Below are 26,752 nucleotides of genomic sequence, written 5' to 3'. Positions count from 1 at the left end.
CGCCGTTTGCGTTCCTTTTTGTTCCGTCTCATGCCATCATCACTGAAGTCTTCACAATGCAAATGCTTAAACTCAGTATCATTGGCAAGTGGTCAAGTGGAAAGATTCAGAGTGACTCTCAGAAATATGTTCATTAATATTTGTCTACGTCGCGATTTGTGCCATCTTCCATCGTCTAGAGGGCTGAAACAGCCGGCCGGCCAAAGAACTATGAGAGACACTGCAAAAGTGCCTCGACTTGTCTGCCTCGCCAAGTTTTCGCCTTCCTAAATTCGCATTTCATCCCCGATATGTCCAGAGAACGGAAACAAAACCATTGAACCACATGTTTCCGGCCTCCACAGTTGTCACCAAGACATATGGCCGCGAACCTGCTATGCTCATGCAACTTGCTGCTCATGCTATCATCACAAAGAACGCCAAATCCGTGTCCCAAAAAAGCCGAGTCGTCGGGGTTCCCATCTCTGCGCGTTGCGTGAAGCTTTGGTGACGACCCGGTGATGCTTTTCTTTCGCTAGCCAGGCTGCGTCGGCAATGTAGTTGCAGACGCAAATCCCGTCCTAGCGAAGAAAGACATTGTTCCGCCAGAAGGATCTGGTCGAAGAGAAAGTGTAAAGAGTTGTACAATAATTCCATATACATGCGTCATGAAGTCACATTTGTTGTTTGCGGTGAAAGCTGGCTATATCGTAGCCAGTCACCCTGACTCGTTGGTGTGCGTCTCCTATTGAAGTCTAGGATGCGGCCTCCTCTTTGCTGGGCTTCCAGAATCGCATCATCCGGCTGAGTCGTTTCGATTTGCTGGACTTGTGCTTCTTGTCACCCTCGCCATCGTATGAGACCTCCATTGATAGCTTGCTTCGCTCCCCATGAGAACTGCTGATAAGTCTACTCAGACTGGCAAGGCTGGATCGCCGCCGCCCGAATGCTGCTGAAGATACTGAGACCGGCCGCTGTTGGTCGGGTCGTATGGGCTCCTGTCTCAATTGAGAGCTGGTGGCAAAGGAGCTGTCCCTTGTCATGGTCGAGTGACTGGAGGTCAATGACGGTATATCTACGGAAAGCCTGACTTCTGGGCCCGGCTCCCCGAGAAGTAGAGATTGGAAGTTGTTCTCCTCATTGACTGAAGATGGTGCCGTAGAGATCCGCTGAGCGTCATATGACATGGGCGAACGGGGTGATGGGAAGGATGAGGCGTGGCTCATTGAATAGGGGCTGACGGGAACGTGCGAAGCAGTCGGCAGGTGGAGGGGACTAACGTCGACAGGGGCCAAGTCCTTGCTGGCGAGAATTCTGCGCGGAGACGGGGTTGCGGAACCAGTAGACTCTGCTTTTTCGTTGAAGATGGAACCGGTACGGAACTCGGGGATCTGGGCAAAGGGCTCTTCAACAATGACGTCCTCTTGCAGGGGAATGGGCGCTGTCTCCGCGCTCATCTTGGCTTCTACTTTCGGTGCGTCCGTACCAGTGACCTGATCACGGCTGATGCTGCCATCAGGGCCGCTGATAGAAATATCGTCGAGAATGGGCTGCTGGACTTGGTTGACAGCGGGCGGTGTCGCCTCGTCGCCAGAGGATTCCGCACTGTCGTTGAAATCGCCTCTGTTGGCACGACTGCTCGTGTACAGTGATGCGCACTTGCCAGGGTGCTCGTCGTCTTCTTCGTCCTCCTCGAATACGTCGGCCATTGTCGAGCTGCTGCCAAAACGATGTATGCCAAATCGGCCCACATCGAATGGTACCATCTCAGGGGCGCTTTCAGCGCGACGGTGGTAGTGCATTCCTGGCCCGCTGAAGCCTTTCATACCCTGTGCGCTGTGCAGCTGGCGCTTGGTGGAGGCTGCGGCTTTTTGGGCGGCGTCCCATTCAGGATTATTCGCAAGAGGCGTGTTGAAAGGACCCAGCGCAGCATCCAGATCAATCATGGGGAAAGATGTGTCGTCTTGGGCCGAGGCAGAGCGCGGCTTCCATTCTTGTAAGCTCTGAGGTTGGCTAGATGTATCCGTCACCATGAGTGTAGGTGTGACCGGTTCGACGTTCACTTCCGGTTCCATCAAGAGTGTGAGGGGTTCATCCTTCTGCTCGATTGTCTCGAACTGGCGGGCAGAATCGCCCGTGAGATCCAGGTCTTTGCACTTCTTGTTCCGCGGTTTACTCTTTCGTGCTAGAATTGATCCGGCCCAGTTCTTGACCTTCTTCTTCTTCTTGGACTTCTTGCCGTCTGCTCTCTGGCCGGCGTGGTCCGAAAATTCTGAGAAGCCAACCGATTCCGAGTTGGGCTCCGAGGTTGATGAGGAAGATGAGCTGGTTGGCTTGGATCCAGAATCTGAAGAACTCGAGCTCACGGGTCTCGTGCGGAGTGGTGACGCAGTTGCGTTGAAAGGGTCCAATCCGAAGAATGACCACCTCTTGGGAGTCTTGGTTGGACTAGGCATCGGGAGGCCGACAGAGCCTGCTTCAGGCACGTTGATTAGGGTAGGGATGGAGTTTCTCCTCCTTGGCGATGCCCCGACTGATTGGATGCTCTGGGATCGTTCCAAAACCGCCCCAGCAGTGCTAGGCCTGGACTCGTTGTTCTGGCGAGAAGGTGTAAGTACCAGAGGAATAATAGGCTCGGTCTCCACATGTGTAGTTGTCGTTGGGATGGAAATGATGGACGAAATGCTTCCAGATACCGAATGCCCTCCGGGTCGAGCTGTAACTGTGCTGGAAGTATCGCTTGACACCATTGATAGCGGGCGTGGGATGAACTCGAGGGTATCAGAGAACCCAACACGAGCACGCGTGACTGGCCTGGCTGCGGGAGAAGCCCTGCCACTTGATGAACCCGAATCTGCAGTGACTGGCCTGGTAAGTTCTCTGGGCACTCTGAGGACTGGTTCGGATTCAACACCCTTCAGAGTCTTCTCGACCAGACCCGCATTGTGATGGTCTAAACGCCGATCAAATTCAGCCGGGCTTGTAGGAGCACTGTTGCCCCTGAGGTTACCGGACGCTGAAGGCTGGACAATGAGAGATAGGTCATGGCTTGAGAGCGCAGCAGAGCGTCTGTGTTTGTGGCCACGACCGCCCGGAGGCTTCGGGGGCAATTGGAAGTTTGGGGACGCAAAACCACTCTCGGATCTCGTTGGGCTTGTGCCAGTTACGGTGATGGAATCTCCAGAACGGATGCTTCCTCCTACAAACTCGCTCCCTCCTCTCCTGTGTCCAACTCCAGTTGGTCTTGCAGGTGATGCCGCTAGTCTCGGGGACACAGGCGGAGGGGATAGAGGCGGGCTAAGCAAGAGGGATGTATCTGGAGACAACGAAGCGCCGGGATTGAAGGTAAAGTTGGGAAGCGCGGGTGATCTTGACGGCCGATCTGCTGCTTCTGAGTTCATGTTGAAGGTCGATCGGTCTTGGATTTCGATGGCGGACAGCGGACGTCGCCCAGTTGCTCTCGAGAAGGATGACGGTGCAGAGGCCGAAGAGGGCCTTGCCGGGAAGACGAATGGTGGGTTTGGTAGTGGAGGCATCGTTCGTGGAGAGTGTGGTCCGGAGAATGATGATGTTGAGGAAGTAGAATTATCCAGCATTACTGGAAGAGAAATCGCTTGCATCGAGGGCTCGTCCAAAACCTGTGTACTTGTGGCTATCATCATACTCTCAGGTCCGACAGTGGTTGCCATGCTTTACTGAGCCGCTCTGCGGCTACAGGTTTGATCAGCAACTAAAAGAGGGACATAAAGAGGGCGCAAATGCAAAATGGTCGTCGTTGGTTGAGAATGGAGGATCGTTTGGGTGCTCGACAGAGGACGACGCGTCAGGGGGCGTTTTGCGAAGTGATGGCGGGTTTGGTAATTAATTCTGCAAGGTGGCAGATTTAGCGAGTTGGTTCTTCTTTTCGTTTTTGATATCGCGAAAGAGAATTGGAAGAATCGATGGGCGAATAAACACCTTTCGGAACAAGTCGAATATGGCGCGCTGACGATGGGAATTGGGCGAAATTGGCGTTCACGATTGCGTACGTGACAGAAGCGGTCGACCAGGTAAGACAAATGCTATTTATCGAAGATGAAAATTGAAGGTGTTGTTAAGGAGCGGACGGCACAAGACCAGAAGCAAATCTGCAAGATCTACAACTAGAATTGAACCACGAGACAGAAGTCAAGAAACGACGACGACCTCGAAGGGTTTTGGGGGGAAGAGAGTTGATGGGAAGAAGAGGGGGGTTGCGACGCGGAAGACTAAAGAGAGGATGGGATGGATGGGTGGATTTAGGATTAGAATTGGGGACAGACACACACACACACACGCACACATACACACAACAGCGAAGAAGCGACGAGTCGGGTCCAGCGGTCGGGGTGTGTTGGCGATGGGAGAAAAGGGGGGTGAGAAGACAGGGATGAAGAGGGTGTGTGGGAGGAAAACCTCAGTTGGGTTTGGACTGGCTCGGGGAGAGGGGGGGCCAGTCTGCAGAGGGGAAAAAGAGGGAGAAGTAGTAGTAGCAGGAACAACTACGACCAGGGGGCGTGCGATTGTGATTCCAACCTGGAAGTCACAGTCAGGGCCCGGACAAGCAAGGCAGGGACGACCAGGGGCTGTTCAGGTTGATGGGGCAGCAGCCGTAGCGCACTCGCATTTCATCACTCAGAGTGCCTCAAAGACAAAGTACGAATATCCGCACCGGATTTACTATGCAAAGCAAGGTATCTCTCCTATTCACGCATACGGAACGGGGCAGGCAGACAGCAAAGAGGCACCTCGCGTCGCAGGATTTGACAGAGCACACCTCACTCAGCTTTGAACCCAGCGAGACATGGACCAGTCCTTAGGAGGTGGGTTGGACTCTTGGTAAACAGAGCATATTATGTATAGGCAAGCACTACAAGGTAAGTGTTAGGTATCTGTTGTTCATGAAAGACATGAATCCAGAGAGTCGCGTCGAAGCAAAGATGTGTATGTAAGGCGGTTACAGCTGAACAAAAATTATCGAGTACTCTTTATTCACTGTTTGGGACAGTTGTTGAAACTCGTATGCGCCTACATTTGGTTTTTTGCCTACTTACTTAGTTGAGGCACAACGCGCCGTATGTATACCTTTACACACAGAACAAGACCATGCATGCTCTACAGTTCCAAATGTATCAGTAGTTCATCAGGAGTACCTAGCTGGAAGATTCATATCCCCATCAATGAAGTCCCTGGTTCCCTACTCACTTCGACGCTTCCAGATGACATTGACATCCTCCGTCTTCCGGACCTGTCTTGGTTGTGTCTGTAACCAACGTAACGTGCAGCAGTATCGCTGTGCTGCCCTGCATTCTGCATGAAGCACTGCATTCACGCACACACGTTGCCGCAACTAGACGGGCCCTGACAGGTTGGTGTTTTGCCTTGCAGCCAATTCTGCACTGAGTTGGGTGCGCCGACCAGCCTGCCTCCAGCAAACCGCTCACTCAAAGCCGCTCAGTTCCTGAGCAACCTGACCAGGCGGCCCAGGTCCAGGTCGTCGAGGAGGGCACAGACTGGATTCTCTAGCGTATCATGGAACCTGCTTCCCGTAGTTGTGCGAAGTGTGGTGAGTGGCCGTACTAGTACCGAGTAATCGTCGCTGAGGTGAGTTGACGGTGAGATGTTGGCTGCCACACCTTTTCCTCCCCTCCTCCATGCTAGCGAGCTTTAACACCCGTACCAGTTCGCACTAAGACTCGGCCGTCGTTAGGCGGCCACAGCCCAGACCCATCTTCCTCTGCTTCCTGACCTTAGCGGCGGCCCAGTAGGTTGTTGGCTTGTTTGGCTTGGTTGACTTGACGAGGTTGCCAGGCAGAAGCTGGCACGAGAGGACTAGACAGAGCGTAGTAGAGCCTAGAGGACCCGCGAAGCTGCACCTCAGCCGTCAATGGCAACGCAACGTCTTCACCGCTTCGTGTGGCCTCAAACACACGTTCGCTATTGCTTTCCTTTGTCTCTCATGCGCGTATTTGGTACCTACCTATTTCATGACCCTTCTACTGGTAAGGCAAGATCATGGACTGGGCAAAGGGAATCTGACTTTTATCGAAATGGTTTGACGATAGTTCTGAGACTGGAACAGTGGATCTGGGCCTGCAATGAGTCGGCTTGCTGTAAGTCAAAAGAGAACCTAGGAACGGAAGTGGACTGAAGGCAGGGAATAGAGGCGCTGAGAGTTCAGTGCGCTCTGTGTCGTGCATTGTGTAAGGGACGGAGACCACGGTACCCTTGGGCTGTTGTGTTCAGGTACTTGATCGCGGTACAATAGTGAATTTTCTGTTGGCCACCACCACTGAGACTGAACTTGATTTCCTGCCCTGGTATTACGGAGTATTCCTACCTCTTTCTTTCTCATCTTACCTAAGTCCACCCCAAGCACTCAAGCGCACACACGCACACCAAGCAGGCACGGCAGGTAAGACCTTCCATGCGGGGAGGTAGCGATACGTATCTTTTCACACAGGCGGAAGGAACTCTCCAGGAGCGCTTCCCCGTCGCATCCCGCAAGTGCCTCACGAAATGCACGGTCAGAGCAAGACTCAGAGCGGGAAACTTCCCTTTTCGCAAAGAGAGAAACCACCAGATGTTGACTTTCTCTGATGGATAACTTACCAGCAAAGACTGAGCCAAGTAGGGCTCGGCGAGCGATTAAGTTCAGCCGTCAGCTACGTTAGTATACCTTAGCAGCAGCGCACATCATCAGCTCAACCACAACCACGGCACCTCCGGGTTTGGGGGGATGACAAGAGAAGGTGCCGATGGGAGCAAATCCAGACCGGTGCTATGATGGACGACCGGATGGCCAGCACATGGCAAATGCAAACGAGACGAATCATCGCAACGCCGTGCCCGACTAACAGCACCAGAGTAGCGATGGCAGACAACCGTCTCTGCAGGTACAGCAACGGCGTTGGCTCCATTCGACCACGCCCCCTCCATCTCCATCGCTGCCATCCGCCCCTTGCGGCAATTCTGCGAGAAAGCCACCACAAGACACAACTAAAGCCTCGAGAGAAGAGACGGGACGATGAGGCACCAGAAAGTTAGGCCAAGTCACTTCAAGTCATGTCATATCATGTTTTGCTCGACACCTACCACTTCCCAAGGTTCATACACCCAGCTCCCGCCCAAGCACCACCTCATCGGGGATTACACTTTCGCTTCGTCTTCTAACCTAGATTCAGTCCCGTATACTGAACACCTTCTTTGCTTCTTTTCCTCGACCCGAGCGACCCGGCCTGGTTTCAACCCCAATCAAAGACATCGGCGGCCGTACCTATGTACGAATATTGCGCGGGGGGCTTCAACTCGATTCGAATCGACAGCCACGCCGCATCTCGAAAATGGGCCGACGCCTCGGGTTCTACCTCGTCCACGGCCAACGCCAGAGCCAAAGCGGTCAAGCGATGTGTGTGGGCTCAGTGCAGCGTCCCAAAATGGACTTCTTCGATGGTAACACGGGCGCTGAGGCGGCACTGGAGCCGAATTTCTCCTCCACGTCCAGGTTCAACGGCGGCCTCTGACTGGCTTACGGTCCTGAGAACGAGAGATGGCCAGGGGTGTAAAACATATGTGCCAAGGTCCCTTCGTCACTCTTTATCCACTCTTTATTGCTGGGCTTCAGAAACGCCCGCGTACCCCCAGGCCCAGAGGAGACGATGGCTCCCCCTCCAAGCCTCAAAGACCCCTCCCATCTCCATTTTATTTCAATCGGCCAGATGACCGATAGCACCTGGCAGATCTGCTTGCTTTTTCCTTAGTCTGGAAAGGGAAATCTCTGGATCCACTGGAACCACAGCTACGAATGTCTACGAATACCTCACTATTGTGAATAGGGTACGGAGGACAAATCCACGCGAATTGGAGAGGCGTTCCGAGGGAGACGAATGCCATTGTCAATAGTTGCCTCTTCAGTTGTTCACTTTTCGCATATCGGGATGGTATGCGGACATTCGACTGAATGCCGTCCGTCTTTTCAGCAATTGGCGCACAGCATCTGTCAAATCGTCGTACTGGGACAGCAATGGCGACATGATGATTGAGGAAACATTTCATGTCCTATCATTGGCAACCACCACACACTTTCCGGATGGGATGGGATGAGATGGGATCATTACCTTATTTCTCCCATGTTCCCGTATTTGACGCCCCCGTTTCCTCAACCCACTTGGCCGCCTAGGTAGTAGTGGGGGGGCATGTCACAGTCGGAGCTGATGGAGCATCAAAGGCAACACAACCATACAACCCCACACAGGGCTATGTCTTCTTCTGTCACTGGCAGGCATGGCAGGCCAGTTCGTATGCACGGAGCGCTCGTTTACGTTCACAACGGCAACAATCGATTCCAGGGCTTTGTGCGGGTAGTGCGCGTCGAGCCATCTTTGCACAGCTTCGGCGGCGCCTTCAACGTTTGAGGAAGCCACAAACTATGATAAACCGCCCGAGGGATGGTTTATCTGAGGCTTGCAATTGCTTACAGCGGAACAAAGAGAGTATCACGCGGCTCAACTCTAAAGTCTGTTTTCATTTTCGTTGCTACGGTCGGGAGCCTCATCTTGACTCAGTCGCAAACTCGGGCGTCGGAGCCGGACCAGGAGCTCTCTTGATCGAACGACTGGGCCCGCCGAGTTTCTTCCAAGCCTGGTCTTTCCCTCGCTCTGATCAACGTCCGCCAGCCCGTTGAAAAATTAACAAGTTCTTCGTGCGACGGCGCCGTCACGGTTCAACCCATGGCATCAAAGTATGACAAAGAGGCGAAGCTATCCCCAAACGACTAGCTTTGCTTAGTGGCCTGGCCATCAACTCTTTACCCTTCAAACGTTTCCGAGTCGCCCATCGCGACGAGCATCAACAAACAGGCGGCTTCTGCCCGTTGCTGGCCTACCAAGGCCCGATGCTTTTCCCAAGCCGCCCTCATGCGGCTGCTGCTCACTCACCCTGAGAGTTGCAGATACACCTGCAGAAGCAACAGATGATAACCTTCGCGCCTCTTGCATCGCTCCAACCAATCTGGCCTGTCAATCGCCATGTTGCATTCGAACCCACTACGCGAATTCAAGTTGCATAGTGCACAGACGGACCTGCATGACGCTACGCACCAATCGAACACAGAATGAGGCACTTCGGTTTGATATCGACGAGAGGGATTTTGACAATGGTTCTTCGTTCGATACTAAATACAGGGCGGTGAGGAATAACGCATCAGTTGCATCTCTGCTGTGTATCCGTACGGATATCTATTGCCACCATGTTGAAACCCTGGGTCGATGACATGCCGAGACTGATGGTCGTATTCGATCCTGCCACGGGCAGAATCCTCCATAAGCAAATCAGGAACAGTTCTTCCTTTCAAACACTCATCTCCCAGCAGGGAACAAAAATCATCCTCGTGATGGTGCTTTGCCTCCTTGGCTGACAGCCATCTCCACCCCGACTGGGATGTTCAGTCCCCATCAATTCCCATTTCGTACTCTTCCCTTGTCAAATGTTTCTTTCCCCCGAACTCCCACCAATTTTTTTGCAAGCGCGGCTCCGGCCCAAACCATACTGACTTGCATCATTTCATATCCGATCCGATCTGCCAACTGTTCTAAGAATACCTCACCCAACTGTCCCCTACGCTTCTGCCAGCTGGTGGCCCTCTGTCGACCCTTTCAACGTTTGCTGGCGGCAATTCTGAACAAGCCGGGTCCGGTTGAATTGCGGGTGACCCAAACTAATCTCGCCTGCAAGATTGACCAGCAGCTGCTTTCAGCATGACCCCACGCCCTCGGTAATAAAATGAAGTGGTGGCCAAGTCATCACAAATTTTAGGTGCCGCCGTTGTTCAAATTTTTTATGCCAGCTGTCTTCACCTAATTCCCCGTCAATATTTGCTCCGGTATCCCTGCGCCGACCAGTAAAGACATCATCTTTAAGGATCACTAGAGGCTCTAAACATCGGGAACCTAGGGTTTAATATCTGGGATATCCAAGTTTGACGTGACAAGGCACGCGTTCGATTAATTCGGGCGGCAGGGATGCCGACTCCAGAATCTGATAGTCTTGGCCAAGTTGGCAGCTGGGGAAAGGAGGAATGTCTTTTCAGTGTCATTTCGGCAGCCTCGTGCGCCGCCACATCGTCGGACATGAGCTTGCCTGTCTAGAGGCGGTACATCTCAACCGCAATTTGATTGGTTTGTTGTTGTTCCCTTGACAAGAACCAAATCTCAACGCCATTCATCTCTGCCGACACTACACACCAGTCCTTCATGCGAGCTCCCGGCCGAAGTTCGTTTTCCTTGAGGCACCAATCGATATGATGTCTCAAAGCCAGGCCCAGCCATGAGCCACAGCCGTTAGACGGCGGCGCAAAGAGAATAACACAAGAAAAAAAAAAGGACTCAGGCTTCGGACGTCATTTCAAACGGCGGATACATCGGGTTATTGATGACGAGACTCGTTTGGAAGGCTTCTCGCAAGCGCAACAACGTAGCGAGTCAGCTTTAGGCAATAGATCCAAAGTATATCGCGAAACCAGTTGAGCATCGTCATCTAAGTCATGGAGATCGTACTCCTTGTCGGTTTCTTTCTTGATTTCCCACTACTCCCAACCTCGAGGGTCGTATCAATGTTGCTTCTGTCACGAAGCGGCGCCATTATCATGCACATCTGGCTTCTGAGCGGAGCAAGGACCCTGAGAAGCATCTTGGCACCCTTTCCTCAGCCACATGCACGGTAGCTTATTTTCTGGGTACTCGCACCGCCACAAGTGACAGCGTGCATCTTAACTGGTTGAACGGCAGAGCCTTGCGCCCCGCCCGCCGCATTCCCTCGCTTTGCAAGAAATTTTCTGTTCGGCGTGAGGGACCTTGAATGCCGCCCGCTGCACATTGAAATCTCGACTACGCAAATTAACGTTCCTCAGCCTTTGAAGTCTGCAATTCTTCAACACCTGTCATCATGTCTGCTGCGGAGCCCCAAGCTGCTACTGCCGCTGTCGACAAGCCGCTTGGCATGCGAAAGAATGGTACTTTCATCTGCCCCATTCTTGGGCTCATCCGACAGCTTGAAGCTAACTTTTTCTCCCTTTAGGCAAGCAATGGCACGAGACGAAGAAGGCATTTAGGCCGACGTCAGGCCTGACTTCCTACGAGAAGCGCGCCAAGGAGCGCGTCGCAATGGCGGCGATGAAGGCCAAGGAGAAGGAGATGAAAGACGAGAAGGAGGCAGAGCGCAAGGTATGATGATGCTTCCCTATGCTTGTTCTCCTCTCTCGGGCTACTCGGCTAACAACAATTACAGCAAAAAGTCCAGGCTATCAAGGACAGAAGAGCCGCCAAGGAAGAGAAGGAGCGATACGAGAAGATGGCCGAGAAGATGCACAAGAAGCGTGTAGAAAGACTCAAGAGAAAGGAGAAGCGAAACAAGCTCATCAATTCATGAGCTTGACTGCACACGGGCAGAGTTGCTATTGGAACGGGCACTACGATCGAATCTCGGCGCCGACAAAAGTCAGGAGTAGCGCCGGTTCCCCCGTGACAAATTCCGAAACAGACTCCGGTGGTGGAGGGAAAGAGTCGGGCCTAACGCGCCCATATTTTGCACAGCTCAGTCGACAAACGACTCGACACACACGGGGCTCATGCGAGGCCGAACGCTATATCGTCAAGCGATACCCCCGTGGAGATACCAAGGCTACAACAAGGAGCAAACCCACAGAGCGGGCAACAGGCGACAGGGAGGCGGATCCGGAGCCGGCGGGACGGAACAGAGGAGGGATGGAACTGCTGATCCCATCTGCGATGATCTACGATGTGTACTACGAAGAAAGCCCAATGAGGCTACTCATCCGAGCTTTTTCGCTCGGTGAAATCGGATCAAAGGGCCAGATGGCGGCAATGGAAGCCCAGCCAAACGTGGGCCGCGATTCATAGTTACATAGAAACAATAAGCGTATGACTTGACCCTCATTTTTGGGAAGGGGGGTTCTGGACCAGCAGTTTGCAAGTCCACCAAGGAAAGTGCCGGTGGTTTCGTTCAGACGACGTTTCATGACAACGGGGAAGGACCCCGAGAGGCGCATGTGAAAGTGCGTCATTGGCCCATACATAGAGAGGTATGCAGAAAGGCAGCAACAAACGACCAGCTTTCACTGGGGATTCTGGGAATCTCCGTGCACACTCCACCTCCACCTTTTTTCCCGATCTTCCACACTGCGACCTCCCTTCTGCAAGGAAACAGCCACACACACAAACCCAGCGCATCGCTTTTGCCCCCCAAAAGCCCAAAGCATTGACCGTTCCAGGCATAGGTCAAAAAAGTCTAAACTACGGATAGGCCGTCCCAACCAAAGAAATCGTCTGGCTCGGGGAGGGTCTTTTTTTTCAGCGCTCTTTCAGCGGGCGGCACTGGGCAACAAGCATAGGTACTCGCTGGCGTGTGCGGCTTTGCTTGAGCGCGGCGGAGCCGCAGCTGGAGCGCCTCTCTCTATCGTCCAGTTTCTTTGAAAGGGGGTGGTGGGAAAAGGACGAAAAAGCACAGGGTGAAACCATGTCTGCCAACGGCGACAGTGCTCACGGCTTTGAGCTGCCGTCGGCATCGGCCTCGACGTTGATGACGGCAGCCGCTATTGCCAACTTTTCCCAAAACCACGGTCAACAACAGCACCTATCCGTACACCACAGCCACAGCAGAAGCAAGAGCAAGAGCAGAAACAACGATAAGATAGCTTCGGTCCCGATCTCGGCGCCCGTCACTGCTGCTGCTGCTGCTGCTGCTGCCCCTCCTACCACTGCTGCCGCAACCTCGACGGCCACCGCCGCCGCTGCCGCCCTACTCCCCGCGCGACGACCGCGGCACCAGATCACGCGCTCCATCACCGAGTTCTCGCCGCCGCTGAGGATGCATCGGCACCGGCACAGTCACCACCACCACCCGACGCAGCACGCGCTGCACCTAAACGCGCAGAGCCGGAAAGATAGGGACAGGCTTCTGCTCTTGGATGAGAGAGCGCCCGGCGCTGCTGGTGCTGGTGGATTGGGTGGGCGAAGCTCGTTCGACATGACGAGGTCGGAGTATGGGACGCCTAACAGGAGTCCGGACTCAAGTCGGAGGACGAGCGCGCTTGTTGGGCCGATGATTGGGGGTGGAGAGAACCCGGCTGCTGTTACGCCGCCTTCGAGGAAGTTGAGGAAGGTGAATAATGAGGCTGCACTGGTGGAGGAGAAAGGTCGGACGGCGAATAGGGTTGCGTACGTTCTCTTCCGTGATGGTCTTTCTTTGAAGAAGCTTGGGACTGACATGTCGGTGTTTCTACGTATAGCGGCTTGAAGAACTCGCTCGTCGAGCTAAGCGGATTCTCAACAGCGACAACCCGACGACTAGACGAGACGTACTACTCGGTCCTCGAAAAGAAGAGCATGCTGCAAAACACAATCTCGGCGATCCGCGAGCTGACGGAGGCCTCGCGGCAGATGACGGGCGAGTTCGTCTCTGAGGCCGACGAGATGGCGCGGGACGTGGCGGGCCAGCTCGACACTTTCGGGCAGTTCGGCGAGCAGGAGTCGCGCATCAAGACGCTCCAGGGCCGCATCGAGTCCGGCCGGACGAGGATCGAGGGCTTAAGTGGTCGCGTCGACCTCGTAAGGCGGCGGATCGAGGGGTGGGAGAGGGCGGACCGGGAGTGGCAGGAGAAGACGCGCAAGAGGCTGCGGGCCGTGTGGATCGTCACGTCGGTGGTGTTTGCGGTGCTGATTCTGCTGTTTGTGGGCGCGCAGTACCTCGGCGGGCCGGCGGATCCCGAGGGCGCTGCTGGGAGGGTGTTGAAGGGGCTTGAGAAGGGGGCGAATCGGAGCGTGGATGGGGCTGAGGGGGGGCCCAAGTTGTCGCCTTTGTGGGAGGATAGACGGGGGCGGGAGGAGGAAGAGGATCGGTTGAGGGTGTTTGACGAGCTTTGAGGAGCTTCGAAGGATCGACTTGTGATATACTGTGTTTGAAAAGGGATTTGGCATTGCGGTTACTGCATATTAATATGATACCCACACAACAGAGGCATTATTAGATTGGTTGATTACAATATAGCTTCTTTTTCGTTTGCAAGATTGTGACTTGTTTCAACTCTCAAAGCCATTCAGTTCGCAATTCTACATAACTTACCCCTATTTCATTGCCAAAGCTTCTGCTCACTACTTTCATCGAGAGAGCTTCACGTGGGTCTGACTACCCACACCCGCGATCTTCGTGATATACAGAGGCTTTACCAGGGGGTTTATACCTCAAGCTTCATCATGGCAACAGTTGCAGATGTCCACAACCCACACCTTCTTCTCAACCTCGTGTGGCATCCTCGAGTACGATACGGCGATAATGCTCAGTCGACATCAAGCCTTGTCGTATTGTCCAAGGGCCTTGCGTTCAGGCGTATTCTAGGAAATCGGCCGAACTCTGGGTATTACTCGGTTTCTGTCTTGCTTGGGATTCTCTGCTCTATGTATCGTAGTAAACTGGCACTTGCCCCCTGTTTGGAAGTTATCCGAGCTTGTCGGCATGAGATTATCACGTAGAGTGAGATTAGACGCGTAGCGATGAAACACGACGAGAGAGCCATTGGGCCTATGGTTTTGGCTCTTTTGTTTGCAATCTCGGTGTAGATATTTGCTCGCGGTGCATTCTGATTCTGAATATCTCTTCTCGGTCTTAGCTAGACTACTGAATAGGGTTCTATGCCTTGACAGGTAGAAAGCACCGCAGAGAATATAGGTTTGATTTACCTCCTCGTTTGTCATGGCCATGGGTATGGCCATGAATCACGCGCAGTTGGTTCCGCGCAGTGCTGGATACTGCCCACACTTATCGAACCATCCAAGTTTCCAATGATTGCTCGTCAGTTTTCCACTTGTGTTTCAAGGAACTCCGACGTGAGGGAACGGTATCCTGCCATCGAGGCAATGGAATACCGAAAAGGCAGGAGCGAAGAGCGCTCGTAGCAAACTTCCGCCTTTAGCCACCTTCTCTAGCACAAACTTGTATACCTAGCTATCACCCACCGTGTTGTCTGGGGTGGCGTTATACGATGTAGTCGAGACCGGTATCGAAGACGAAGAGAATCCCCTCATGAAGCAGAATCGAAGGGCATAGCTCTTTGTTTGACATGGGGGGCTGATGCCCTGTACCTAGATTCGTCCATTCTGTTTCCTGATTGAGGCAGGCTTCCCCTTGTTTTCATGGGCGTGCGATAGACCAGCCTTGGTAGATCCTTTTTGAAGCTCAATCATTGGTTTTTATCTCTACCTAATACTGGACATGTATACTGCTCCTGTATATTACGGTGAGAGATTGCGATGGCTTTGATAATGATTTGCTTAGGATCCAACTTCGCCAACGCCTTTTCTATAGTTTCGAGCTGCTATAGTATGATGTAAAGCAAGTACTATAATGATGCAGGGATAAAGAGTATGCCGCAGTCAGAGATCGTAGTGGGTAGGTGAATTAGCAAAGTAGGACTCAACGTCTGTAAGTTCTTGGACGTGATCGGAATGAGGTTCCCGGGAAGACCGCACGTTTGTGACTCCCAGACCTGACAAAAAAGGGGTAACCCTTCGAAGGAAATGCAAGGCGGTGAAGAGGGACAACGACCTTGTTAAGAAGGAGCCATACAGTCACTGACTATAGGTAGCTTTTAGCAAAATTATTTGCTTCACCTGTCACCATCGGGTGAGGAGCCTCCTGGCGCAGTAGCTGCGACTGGTCACTTGCAACAACACACAAAGAGAGTCGACCCCGGATGATTTTGTTTTTGTGAGGTCTGAGTTCGATTCTAGCTTGCACCGCTTTTTGTTCTTTTTCTTTTCACTCCAATGATTCTTTTGACTTGATGTCTTACCACATTAGTTCTATATTAGCTTCCATACGGGCTTGAGATGATACTCGAGGCGGCTTTCTATTGATAATAACAGACGAATACACTCTTAGAATAGATTGTCCCCAACAGCTCTCTGGCAGATATGAAGCAATCAATATCGAATGAGACACACAGCCGACTGAGGAGCAGCTTTTGATACGTGATCATTTCCCCACGATCGATAAAGCAACTCGTCTTCTGAAATTGTGCGACAGGCTGACGTTTAATCTGACACATGGTCAGAGTCTACATTAATCCATCACTTGCAAGAGTATTGACGATGTAGCTTAGGGATCTGCCCCTGATAAATACTTTAGCCAGTATCGTATGCTCACAGTTTCACAACGAGAGCTCGACCGCATTCTATCGTGAGAAACCTCCACATAGGCTGCTTAAGATGGTATGCGGTGGAATTCGGCGACGATGTACCGGGTTTCTCGCTAAACCAGCGACCTACGTCCAACTCGAACATCCCTTGGTGTCACCCTTCTGCTCGCATCTGGCCCTCGACCAGCCTGACCTTTCTTCATACGTATCGGCGAGCTCTTGACTACACTGTACCACCCGTGTGCCCTGATGCTCCAAGCGAGTACGACATGAGACCTCTTACGACAATCGGAAACAGTCTCGATTGTTATAATCAAACTCATGGGTCCCCCCCCCCCCCTCTTCATCTCTGGAAATGGAAGACGCGTTCGACAAAAAGTCTACAGAGCTCACAAATTTGCAAAACAGTCATCAGTCATACAAATTATCAAATCGTGGGAAAACAATCCTCCCGTGAACTAGATCGGTAGTTGTGAAAAAGATAGTAGAGCCGGCGATGTCCCGAAGCGATGTGACATCCCGTCCGCGGACAGCCCTACGAGTACTCCGTACCAGGTACGCAATCGGGCATGCCGAGGTGCTTCCTTAAATGAGATATTATGCATGTTGTTTAGGGCCCTGGACGATCACCGAACGGGCGCCGGCTCCGAATCCCGACGGGTGCGCGGTGACCCACACCCCGTGCGTCTTACCTACAGCGTCCTTCAACTCCTGGGCTCCCGGCACCGTAGCCGGGTAGGCGCAAGGATTGGGTGGTGCGTGTGGGATCGGGGTCATTCCTGCCTCTATCTCTCTCTTGATACTTCCCTATCTGGGCTGTTCTAGCCGTTCCGATTTCCTCGGAGCGCGACAGCGTATAACACGCAGGCTGATGTTGGACGTTTGGCACTACCTTACTTACCTTACTTTTTGAACGTCGCACTAAAGGTAGATCGTCCGGGCGGGTGTCCGCAGGCCGCGGGTTCCAGAAGCCCGTCTAATGAATTCCATGCTTCCGTCGTATTACGGCGCCGAAAGAGTTTGGCGCGGTTGGGGGAACAGATTGGGAAACATAACTAACTCCCCCCGTGTTTTGGCGAACCGAGCCACGTTCTGGAGACTCTGAGCCTGAAATCAGCCTTGGAATGTTTATTGATCAATGGGAAAAGCAAGTGTTTTGTGATGTCTTTGCGAGAGTGGATACGGCGGGGATAGATGGGAACAAAGTCATCCAAAAAAGGGCCGTAGAATCTCACGAAAGAATGAGGTGTGCTTCTGAGAGCGGATACGTCAGTAAGGAAGTGGGCGGCGCTAGACGTCGATTGCCCCATAAGGCGATTCGGTCTCGTCCGGAGCCAAGCACCCAAGGAAGAGCTGATGGCGACAATGATTGCGCGTCTACGGCCTTGGCTCTTTTGCACAGCTTCGCGGCTGATGACTGAGTTGTGAGTTGACAACACAATGTTTTTTCTGGTGGGGTCAACCAAGGGAGTCTTTTTTTGCTCATGACTTGTTCGATTCGTGTCAACGAATGATGTGCTACGATGTGCAACTTCTGCAAGTCATGCCCAGTCGCCTTCTGCAACCTGATGACTATACTCTGTAGTTCCTACTTGCTTGCTTTGCGGGTCCGGTGCATTGCCTCTGTGAATCGTGTAAATGGTTTGAACAAGGAAATGGCAAGCGAAGCACGGCCAAGACTGGACGCGTCGTGTTGCCCAGAGTTGAGGTGTGGTCAACCAGGGAAGTTGAAGAAGCGGTTGTGGCTGAAGTGGGTGAGGCGTGTCGAGGAAACAGCGGCTGGGCAGCCTGGTGAAGAAGCTCAGTGGGCGTTGCGTCCGTGTCTAGCATCTCTACTAGTATTGTGTGGTGTCTCTTGTGTCTGGTCTCGGCACTCGGCTCCGCATCGCTGGGGTGGATGAGAACTTGAGAAGGTACTTGCACAGCATGCAGGTGTGCTACCCCACGACGTCATGCATCCCATGGCCAATTCTCGACAATATGGGGAGATAGGTCATAGTCACCGCCACGATTCTCGGCGCCATTCGGGTGTGCCTCCGACTCTCGAGTCGTGAGTCTTTGAGGTTATAAGGTATTGCGGTTGGGGGGCTTGGCCTCCTGCGGTGTGGCTGGGCTGTTTGAGCCCTTGGAGAGAGAAACAATTGGGAACAATTCGATGGCACACAGCCAGGCGCAGCAGCAAGTCATCGTCAGCGTCAACGAAGAATACCGTCGGGGATTACGGGCAACCTACATACAAAGTACACACATTAGTAGGAAGGTGGGCGGGGCCGGGCAGTTCCCTATCCATCCCGGACTTCCACCCAGCGCCAGCGGTGACTAAAGAGGCATGCGGGAGCGGAAAGGCTTGGCTTCTTCGTCCACCTCAAGTTGAGGTGCGAGGTGTTGCGCAGTGATAGCAACATGGAACGGATCCCTGCCCTGTCTGTGAGCTTCTTCTCTTCTTCGTTGGTTCTTATTCGCACCTCCAACTATTCTCGCGTCTCCAAACTTCGCTTCGCATCGCTGTCAGGCACCCGCAAGCCGCAACAGGAGGACCCTGAACATTGGAGTCTGTCTGTCTGTCTGTTCACACAGAGTTTACACCAAAGTTGGGCGTACAAGTACTGCGCTCAGTGTACTGGAAGAGAGAATTGGGGACTGTTGGTTTTTTTTTTGGGGGTACTTCCGCGTGTTACGGAAGATGTTCCTTGCTTTTTTAGAAACGACCCCTGCCTCGTTTTATCTGCTTTTGTCAAGTTTTGCTGTGTTTTCTCACCCCGCCAAACGACGCTTGCGTGCCGTCTCTCCGTGCTAAGGATATCCAACGTCCGTCCCGGCCGGGTTTGAGCCTTTTTCGAGGCGACTCGCGACGTGAGAAAGAAATGAAAAAACATCCCGATCTATCCCCTCCCCCTCACCTCCCATCCGTCCATTCAGCCCAGCCCTCTTCGCCTCTCGCACAGCTGACCTGACGCACAGCACACACCTACGCGCTCCCCCTTCCAACGCCCAATCACATCTTTTGCTTAGCTTCACCGAGCTCTAAGCTCATTCTGTCTCGTCTCATCCAACCTCTTGGGCGCTACGTAACCTGCCGAGCTCCCGTCATAGGTTATCTTGATGCCACCCAGCTTCTAGTTGTTAGTAGGAGCTAGCTAGGTCTCAACATCCGGGAGGGGGAGCATCTGAGGCAACACCAAGAAAAGGAGGGCTCTGGGTTCCTTGCGATTGATAATAGACACCAAAGACGGCGAGGGTAACGAGTGAGGAAAAAGGTTAGGCGGTTTGGGAACTGGGACTAAAATAAGGCTCCGGCCGGGCTCCCCCCCACTTGCTTGAACCCAACCTACAGGGCCCCGCGACGAGCACCTGACAGCACTGACTTTTGGCCAAGGTACCTTCACACTACCAAACCAAGTACCTCCTCCCTCCACCTCACCTCATTCACTGTTGCTGCCAGAGCTAGGTGCACTTCACCGCAGCACCATAGTGGGCAGCGCCTGTAACTACCCCGCCATACGCGCGTTACGTACAGCGACCCTACAGCCTACCGCCGCCTGCGCCCCCACTGCGATCTGGGCCCGCTCCCTGCCCGCCGCCCTGCGACCACAACCTAACCATTGGGATCTGCCGCGCGCACTACACACTATTGAGACCCGGCTCGTGCCCAGCCCCCAAGTACCCAGTCACCCCCCAGTACCGCTGTACCGTCCGTAAATTGATTATTACGTCGCGGGTCCCCAGCTGTTGCTCTGACGCCAGTCAGCTTGTCCACCTTCTCTCGACCCTTTCTTCCTTCCGCAAATCCGCAACCACCTTTCTCTCCTCTCTCCCACGATCTTGGCACCGAAGAAAAACGAGGGCATTCTGAGAGACCTTTGCCAGCCCCCGAGAACGGCTCAAACAACTCGAAAGAAAACAGAAACGACGCTGATGGCTTCGACATCCCAAGAACAACCGCAGAATGGCGCTGCTGTAGACCCAGCCCAAGCCCCGGTCACCAGGGAGCTTCCCCTTCGTTCAAAGAGCAACATGTCTATTCCCCCGCCGGGCCAGTCCCTGACAGGAAAGCAAGAGCATTGTAAGCCGCCTGTCATTTTCGACATGATCCAAGAAAGAGGAGAAGGTACTAACATTCCACCCCGCCAGACCTCAAGCGCGAGCTCGTTTCTGAGCAAGTCAAGTACGAAATCTCGGAGCTCAACTCCCCCACGGCTCTCAAGCGATTTGGCGCCCCCTTCAAATCCGACGTTGGAGAGGTATCCCCCCTCGACTCGGAGCTCCCCATCCTCCGCTACATCTTTGTACACCATGTTCGCGATTTCCCTTTTCTCGACAAGGCCAGAGAGAAGGAGTTTTGGCAAGACAAGCTCCAAGTAGTAAGTGCAAAAGACAAGAGGCTTCCCCCGCGCCATTACAAACCGCCCTCACTTCCTCCGGACTAGCTCCGCTGACTCGTTCCACCACCCCCAACTACAGTTCCTAGAATCTTTTGCGACAAAGAATATTTCATCCTCCGAAGACAGACTCGAAGAGACCAAGCGGCGCAAGTTGGCTATCAAATGTCAAAAGCTCGTTGAGCTGATGATGGTGTCTGGTTGCAAGACTTCGTCCGGCTTTGAGGAGAGGATACGCTTTTCCGAGATCGAGGTCGTCGACAGCAATGCCATCGACACGGGCGTCATGCATGCCTTGCCGGAAGGCAACTACATCAATGGCTGGGATGTGAACATCGCTGCCGTTCGAATCACGTCGGAGAGGAAGACTATTAGATCTCACAAGCATGCCGTAAGCTGGCTCTCCCGAGTTGTCATTGCTGGGCGAGCAATGCAGACGCTAACATCGATTTCAGGAGTTCATTATGCGCATTCACCGAAAGGGCGAGCTCGAGTTCTTCATCGGTAGAAGATATAGCGATTTCGCCAGGTTACATAAGAGACTACGCCTCGAATTGCCGGGCAAGGTTCTGCCCACTCTGCCGAAGAAGAACAAGTCGGATACGACGACTACGGGCCTGTTCTCTTCTCTGACGGGAGGTGGAAGCCCGGATTCTTCTGCCTCCTCGGTGTCGTCTGTTTCGACCATGATGACTGGTCTTACTCCTCACGAAAAGGATACCCACTCCAAGTTGTCGGTGCTAGGTGAGTATTTCTCATCCCCGTACGGTGCCGTGGATGCTAATCAGTGTAGGACACAAACGTGCTAGCTCTACTACTTCAGGTCGCAACTCGCCTCGCGTGTCAACAGACAGCAGGCCCAAGAGCCCCCTGCCATTCCTCGGAGGAAAGAAGAACGAACAAGTGACGCTGTGGCGTGAAAGCCAGCGTGTCTCTCTCAGAGCTTTCATTCGCACACTGCTCTCGAACCCCCAGATTGCGCAAACAAAGGCTATGGAGGAATTCCTCACCAGGGACCAGATCACGCCGACGGATGCCGATATCGACGATATTGAACGGAGAAAGGCAGTCGATGCGATGCGTGTGGAAGAGCAAAAGAAGTTTTACGAGGTGGCAAGGAAACGCGCTGCCGAGCTCGACATCTACATGGAGGAGTGCGTAATCCTGCACTCTGTACTCCCCACTACCAAGTACTAACCGCGTTTAGATTCCGTCAAGAGATTGTCGAGCGCAACGGTCTTACGTCACTGTTCAAGGAGATCAAGGAGAAGGAGACCATCCAGGACCTGAGCATTCAGTACCGGAAGTTCGCCGAGTGGCTCCGGATAGAGGTCGCAGCTACGATTTACCACCTGTTCCTTGCAGAAGACAATTCTCCCGAGCTTTTCGCCCAAGCCAAGAGGATCCACTCGCTCATTCCTTACACCGTCATCAAGAACGTTATCAGAATTGCGAACCCGGCTGCTGTCATGTCCGGTGTCTTGGACGTGTTCCTGGCGCAACCTTTCGGCACCCGATCTCTTCTTCAGCGCATCTTCTCATTGACCCTCAATGACGGCATCAAGAGCTTCCAAAAGTCTATCGACACGCTCGGCGCTAAGATCGGCGATGCGGCCTTTACTGGCAAGCTGAAGATGTATACCGAAGCCGAGGAGCACATCAAACTCGCAATTAGGGAAGAAGCGACTGCTGAAGATATTGACTTGATTGTCGTGATCCTCCGCTCGGATTACCTTGAGCCTGGTCTCACCTCGGAACAGATTGGCCGACTCTACAACGCCTACGTCGCTTTCAACAACGCTGTTGAGAACATTGACGAGGAGTTGAAGCAGGGTGCTCAGCTGTTCTCGTACCTCAAGCAGTACCTGAAGCTTTGCACAAGACAGCATGACAAGGCCATGATGTTGCAGTTGGTAGAGCAGCCGGTCACACTTCAGCTTTTCAGAGATCTCTTCAGCATCTTCTACGAACCCCTTGTTCGGGTCTACAAGTCGGCAAACGTTTACAGCAGTGTCACGGACTTTGCTGTGTTCATTGACGACATGATTCAGGTAGGCAGTCTCGTGAAAAACTACTGTAACAGCACTAACATGCAATGTAGGTTGTTGAGAAATGCCAAGAGCAGGACGCATCGGCGGACCCGAACCAGACCGTCCAGGCCTTCATTGATCTCTGCCAGAGACATGAGCACAACTTCTACAAGTTTGTGCACGAGGTCCACACACACGACAACGGTTTGTTTGACCAGCTGATGGGCTGGATTGAGGACATTTTGGAGTTCTTGAGGAAGGGTCCCAAAAACGGCACCTTGAATGTCAATGCGCTCTTCGAGGGAGGTGTTAGCTCCGGTGCCATCGATAAGGCCAAGGTCATCGATGAGGTTAACCAACTCATTGCATGGCAAGAAGCCAGGAAGAAGTGGCATCACGACAAGACGAGACAAAAGATGGCGGCCGAAGGAAACGGAGGTCCCGATTTGGTACCCACTGGTTTCTCTTCTTCCGACTTTGGCCTCGACCAGATGGACTTGGAGGACATGGCGTATGACGACGAGGACGGGGATGAGGAAGACGAGGCGGAGGAGGAGGACGAGCTCGACCCTATCGAGGCCGAGCGCCGCCGCCGGGCCAAGAGACGCGATAGACTCCGTCGGAGCGCCGGCGAGCCGGCCAAGCCGCCCGTGTCCGAGGTTCACAAGCTCAAGGATAACTTCCTTGTCATGTTGCGCGAGGTTCTTGCCCAGTAAGCTTTTAGAGAAAGCATGATATCCCCTGGCTCGTAACTTGGGTTCACATACATGGGTGGTTGGGTCGGCTGGGACAGGTTTCATGGGTTTGGCACATTTGAGGGTATCAAGCCGCATAAACTCTGGCGTTTAATGGTTTTTCGCGTCTACAATACCTGAATTATTTTGAATCAGTTGACGAGATTTATACATTTCATTGAGTTTTGTGACATTATTCTTCGATTTTCCCGAGGTTTGTCAGAACTCTCCGTTTCTTTCTCTGCCATTCGTTCGATACTTGGGAGAGGCGAGACTAGAGTTGATGGTACTTCAGCATATGCGGGAGCAATAACGTCAGTACATATAACTTCATTTAGCTAGCATTCTCGAGGGAAGTCATGTACTCAAATAAGGAGGACTATAGCGTGTTCTATAACGACCGAAAGCCGATTCATGTGACGGTGCTAATCTCGATGGGAGTACCTCTCATTACAGAAAAGGGGTTTTCAAACGGAAAGAAGGTGCACTGAGAATGAGAAATCATCTTCTCCATAGTTGCTATCTACTTACTACCAGTAAACCATAACAGAAGGGCGTGCGAGCGGGGGGTATCCTCAATTCCAAACTCCATTATAACCCATCTTCGTCCAACCTTGGGAGAATGGATCACTAGCCCACCTCACGGGGTAGATAGCTCTCCATACCCGAGTCTCCATCCGAAGCCTCTCTTCCTTCCCTCCTAGACCGCCTTAATCCAGACAATAACGAAATATCAAACACACTCCAAAGCAAGAAGGGACGTTGTCCGAGAGAAGCGGAGAGACACCCTCAATGCTTCGAATACAAATCCATCATGCCAGCCTTGAAATCCGCAATCTGCTCTCTCTGCGTCCTCGCCCGCGCCTCCAGATTCGCGACCCGTTCCTGCAACTCCGCAATCTTCTCGTCCTTGGCCTTGAGCGCCGTCCGCACCGTGTCCCGGCCCCGCGCCAGCCCCTTGGCCTTCATCGCGAACCGGCCCAGCACGGCTCTGACGGCGGCGACGTCCACGCCGTTTTGACCCTGGTGGATTAGGGCCATGACTTCCTCTGTTGGATCGAGCTGTTCTTCTTGTGGGGTCGAGGTTGGCGGCGAGGAGGAAGGGGGCACGGTTCCCGCTCCTGCTGTTGAGCGTCCGAGTGTCGCTGACGAGGTGCTCGTCGAAAAGGAGACATTGCCTGGGGAGATCTCCCCTACGACGTCCTCGACGACCTTGCGGCGTTTCGCGTCGGGGAAGAGGGTTCGGCTGACTGTCTGCGGCGTAGGCAGCGCACCGCCATGCACCGTACGCTGCGCAGCGGGCGTGGAAGGCGCACCGCCGCCACCACCACCAACACCACTATCCTCGATGCGGAGCTTCTTGGCGCTGCGTTCCATGGCCTCGGTCATGGCCCTCTCCTCGTCCGAGGAGACGTCGTCGTCAAGACCGTAGTCGTCGGTCCCGGCTCCTCCTCGCCCCTGCCCCTGTGCTTCTTCTCCGTTGTCGTCGTCAGAGTCAAAGTCGAAGAGGACTCTCTTCCTCTTTCTCTGCGCGGGTGTCGCGTGGAGCTCGGCTTCTTCGTCCGTGACCATGAGATCGTTTGGCTCTTCTTCCGCGGGCACCTGGACAGGTCTGTTCTTGAAGTAGGTATCCATGAACTTTTGCTTGGCGGCGCTTCTCTGCGCCGTAGGCGACGACGGCGGTTCCATCGTTGCCGTTGAAGAAGCCGCCGCCGCCGCTCTCATCGCAGAGGGTTTGATAGTGGAAGCCGTACCCGGCGTGAAACCACCTGGAGTCTGGCCAGTCGCCCGACGAGGCGTTGCAGCAGCAGCAGCACCATCTTGCGGCATGGGCGGCAACGTCATGGTCGCCCCCTCGGCCCTGTTCTCCGCGTCCTCGGCCCATAGAAAGAAGTTGCAGCCGCCGCGCCGCTTCTCGCACGTGTAGAACCACCGACCCTTGTTGGCCGTGTTCTTGCTGACTTGTAGGAATTTGGCCGTGTTTCGCGGCTGGCAGTTGCAGTACCAGTTTCCTTCGAGGAAGAGCCCGTCGAGACGCTTCTTTTGCGAAGGAGGGGGCGAGGGGGAATATGTCCTGCCGCCGCCGCGATTGGGTGTATAGGGGGTCGTCGTTCTGCTGCTGCCGCCGCCGCTATTATACGTTAGCCGTCGGCCGCCGCCGCGGCGCGGGGTCCGGTAGCTCATTTTTCTCGTAGCTGTGAAGTAACTGCTGATATCGCGGGTTCCGGTATCGATGATGGGGGTGGTAGCGGTAGCGATGGCCGTAGACGTAGCCCGCTTCCTGGATATTGGTTGAGTTTTGCTTTCGACGGCGTGGCCGACTTTAAGGTGTGGATGCGTCCACGGGAGGCGGCGGACCATGTGCGTTGTCCGGAGGGGGGTAAAAGAACGTTGGTCCGTGGTTGTCGGGGAAGCTTTAGTTTCAAGGGCGGTAGGTGCGGGAGGGTGATGTCATACTTGGGACATTGAACCCTTTTTTTGTTTACTTTGTCTCTGGTCCTGATGAAAACTTTCAATGTCGAATCCAGGTTTGGTTTTGTTGTGTATGGTTTTCCAGCTCACAACGGCTGAAGCGTTCGGAGTCTCGAGTTGCAGGTAATCGATATTTCGTATATCTCGAGGGGGGTTGAGGTTTGGTTTGGGAAACTGCCCCGCGGCTGAAGCTCCGATATTGAGGGGCTGGGAAGCCAACAGAGCAGGGGTGGATATTGGGGGCCATTGTCTGGGGCCTCCGGGGGTGGTGGATAGGATAGAAGCTTCCCCAGCCCTACGAATACTCTGAAATCCCTGTCCGCAAGATAGGTCTAGGAACTTGAGTCTGGTGACACCTCTGGTGACACCTCTGGTGATTTAGCATTTCGAATCAGATGCAGCGATATCAAAATTGACTACATTGACTGCGCGCCGCCAGCCAAACGCCCGAAGTCAAGGCCCCCAACCCTCTAACAACCAGCCAACCTCAAACTTGTTATTGAGAAAGACTCACAGCACTATCCAAGATGATCAGGAATTTAAAAAATAGCACGCACTTATATCTGTACTCACTGCTAGCCCACGGATGAGGAGTTCTTTAAGAACCGTCCCGCGCGGCTGGGATCCTCTAACCCCAGTTCCTAGATAGTGATCTTGCCGCCGTGCTCCACTATTGCACATTAGCCTGGAGATCCCGCGCGGGACCACCTCCGGCACTCTTCAAATGTCCGCTGTCCAAATTCGTCCGTCCTGTAGACTCTTTTCTCATATGCGACAAAGCTCCTTCATAGCTGCTTGATCCGCTCCTTTAAGGAAGACATATGGCATTGAAAAAGCATATTGTAAGCATTCGTAAGCGTTAGGTGAGGTGAATAGTATTTATAAGCTAAGTGCTACTGTATTGACACTGGCTTAGAAGGGCACTTACACGAC

The 26,752-nt window shown here is 53.4% G+C and overlaps 7 protein-coding genes across 7 annotated transcripts; 3 read left to right on the top strand and 4 right to left on the bottom strand.

Moving 5' to 3' along the window:
• Positions 1–734: 734 nt before the first annotated feature.
• On the bottom strand, positions 735–3,575 carry CPAR01_02846 (cell wall proline rich protein; the record flags this gene model as incomplete). Its single annotated transcript, XM_060487133.1, has 1 exon — positions 735–3,575. One exon carries the CDS (start codon positions 3,573–3,575, stop codon positions 735–737), a length of 2,841 nt encoding a protein of 946 aa, XP_060354461.1.
• A 2,418-nt stretch (positions 3,576–5,993) lies between these two features.
• Positions 5,994–6,197, bottom strand: CPAR01_02845 (uncharacterized protein; the record flags this gene model as incomplete). The annotated part of the gene is made up of 1 exon (XM_060487132.1): positions 5,994–6,197. The coding sequence occupies one exon, from the start codon at positions 6,195–6,197 to the stop codon at positions 5,994–5,996; it is 204 nt and encodes a 67-aa protein (XP_060354460.1).
• Positions 6,198–7,698: 1,501 nt separating this feature from the next.
• Positions 7,699–8,052, bottom strand: CPAR01_02844 (uncharacterized protein; the record flags this gene model as incomplete). Its single annotated transcript, XM_060487131.1, has 1 exon — positions 7,699–8,052. The coding sequence occupies one exon, from the start codon at positions 8,050–8,052 to the stop codon at positions 7,699–7,701; it is 354 nt and encodes a 117-aa protein (XP_060354459.1).
• A 2,886-nt stretch (positions 8,053–10,938) lies between these two features.
• On the top strand, positions 10,939–11,421 carry CPAR01_02843 (Cgr1 family protein; the record flags this gene model as incomplete). The annotated part of the gene is made up of 3 exons (XM_060487130.1): positions 10,939–11,005; positions 11,071–11,216; positions 11,281–11,421. 3 exons carry the CDS (start codon positions 10,939–10,941, stop codon positions 11,419–11,421), a joined length of 354 nt encoding a protein of 117 aa, XP_060354458.1.
• A 984-nt stretch (positions 11,422–12,405) lies between these two features.
• CPAR01_02842 (uncharacterized protein) lies at positions 12,406–13,934 on the top strand (the record flags this gene model as incomplete). Its single annotated transcript, XM_060487129.1, has 2 exons — positions 12,406–13,229; positions 13,301–13,934. Coding segments are annotated over 2 exons (1,458 nt in total), but the record flags the coding sequence as incomplete, so codon positions are not given.
• Positions 13,935–20,218: 6,284 nt separating this feature from the next.
• On the top strand, positions 20,219–23,329 carry CPAR01_02841 (PX domain-containing protein; the record flags this gene model as incomplete). The annotated part of the gene is made up of 7 exons (XM_060487128.1): positions 20,219–20,267; positions 20,336–20,565; positions 20,666–20,974; positions 21,039–21,327; positions 21,377–21,737; positions 21,791–22,634; positions 22,685–23,329. The coding sequence occupies 7 exons, from the start codon at positions 20,219–20,221 to the stop codon at positions 23,327–23,329; spliced, it is 2,727 nt and encodes a 908-aa protein (XP_060354456.1).
• An 807-nt stretch (positions 23,330–24,136) lies between these two features.
• CPAR01_02840 (uncharacterized protein) lies at positions 24,137–25,708 on the bottom strand (the record flags this gene model as incomplete). Its single annotated transcript, XM_060487127.1, has 1 exon — positions 24,137–25,708. The coding sequence occupies one exon, from the start codon at positions 25,706–25,708 to the stop codon at positions 24,137–24,139; it is 1,572 nt and encodes a 523-aa protein (XP_060354455.1).
• Between the last annotated feature and the right edge of the window lie 1,044 nt (positions 25,709–26,752).

The sequence above is a fragment of the Colletotrichum paranaense genome (assembly GCF_030867605.1).
Source record: "Colletotrichum paranaense strain IMI 384185 chromosome Unknown Scaffold_2.1, whole genome shotgun sequence".
NCBI classification, from domain to species: domain Eukaryota; kingdom Fungi; phylum Ascomycota; class Sordariomycetes; order Glomerellales; family Glomerellaceae; genus Colletotrichum; species Colletotrichum paranaense.
The sequence above is the reverse complement of the archived record's forward strand: the minus strand, read 5'-3'. Positions and strand labels throughout refer to the sequence as shown.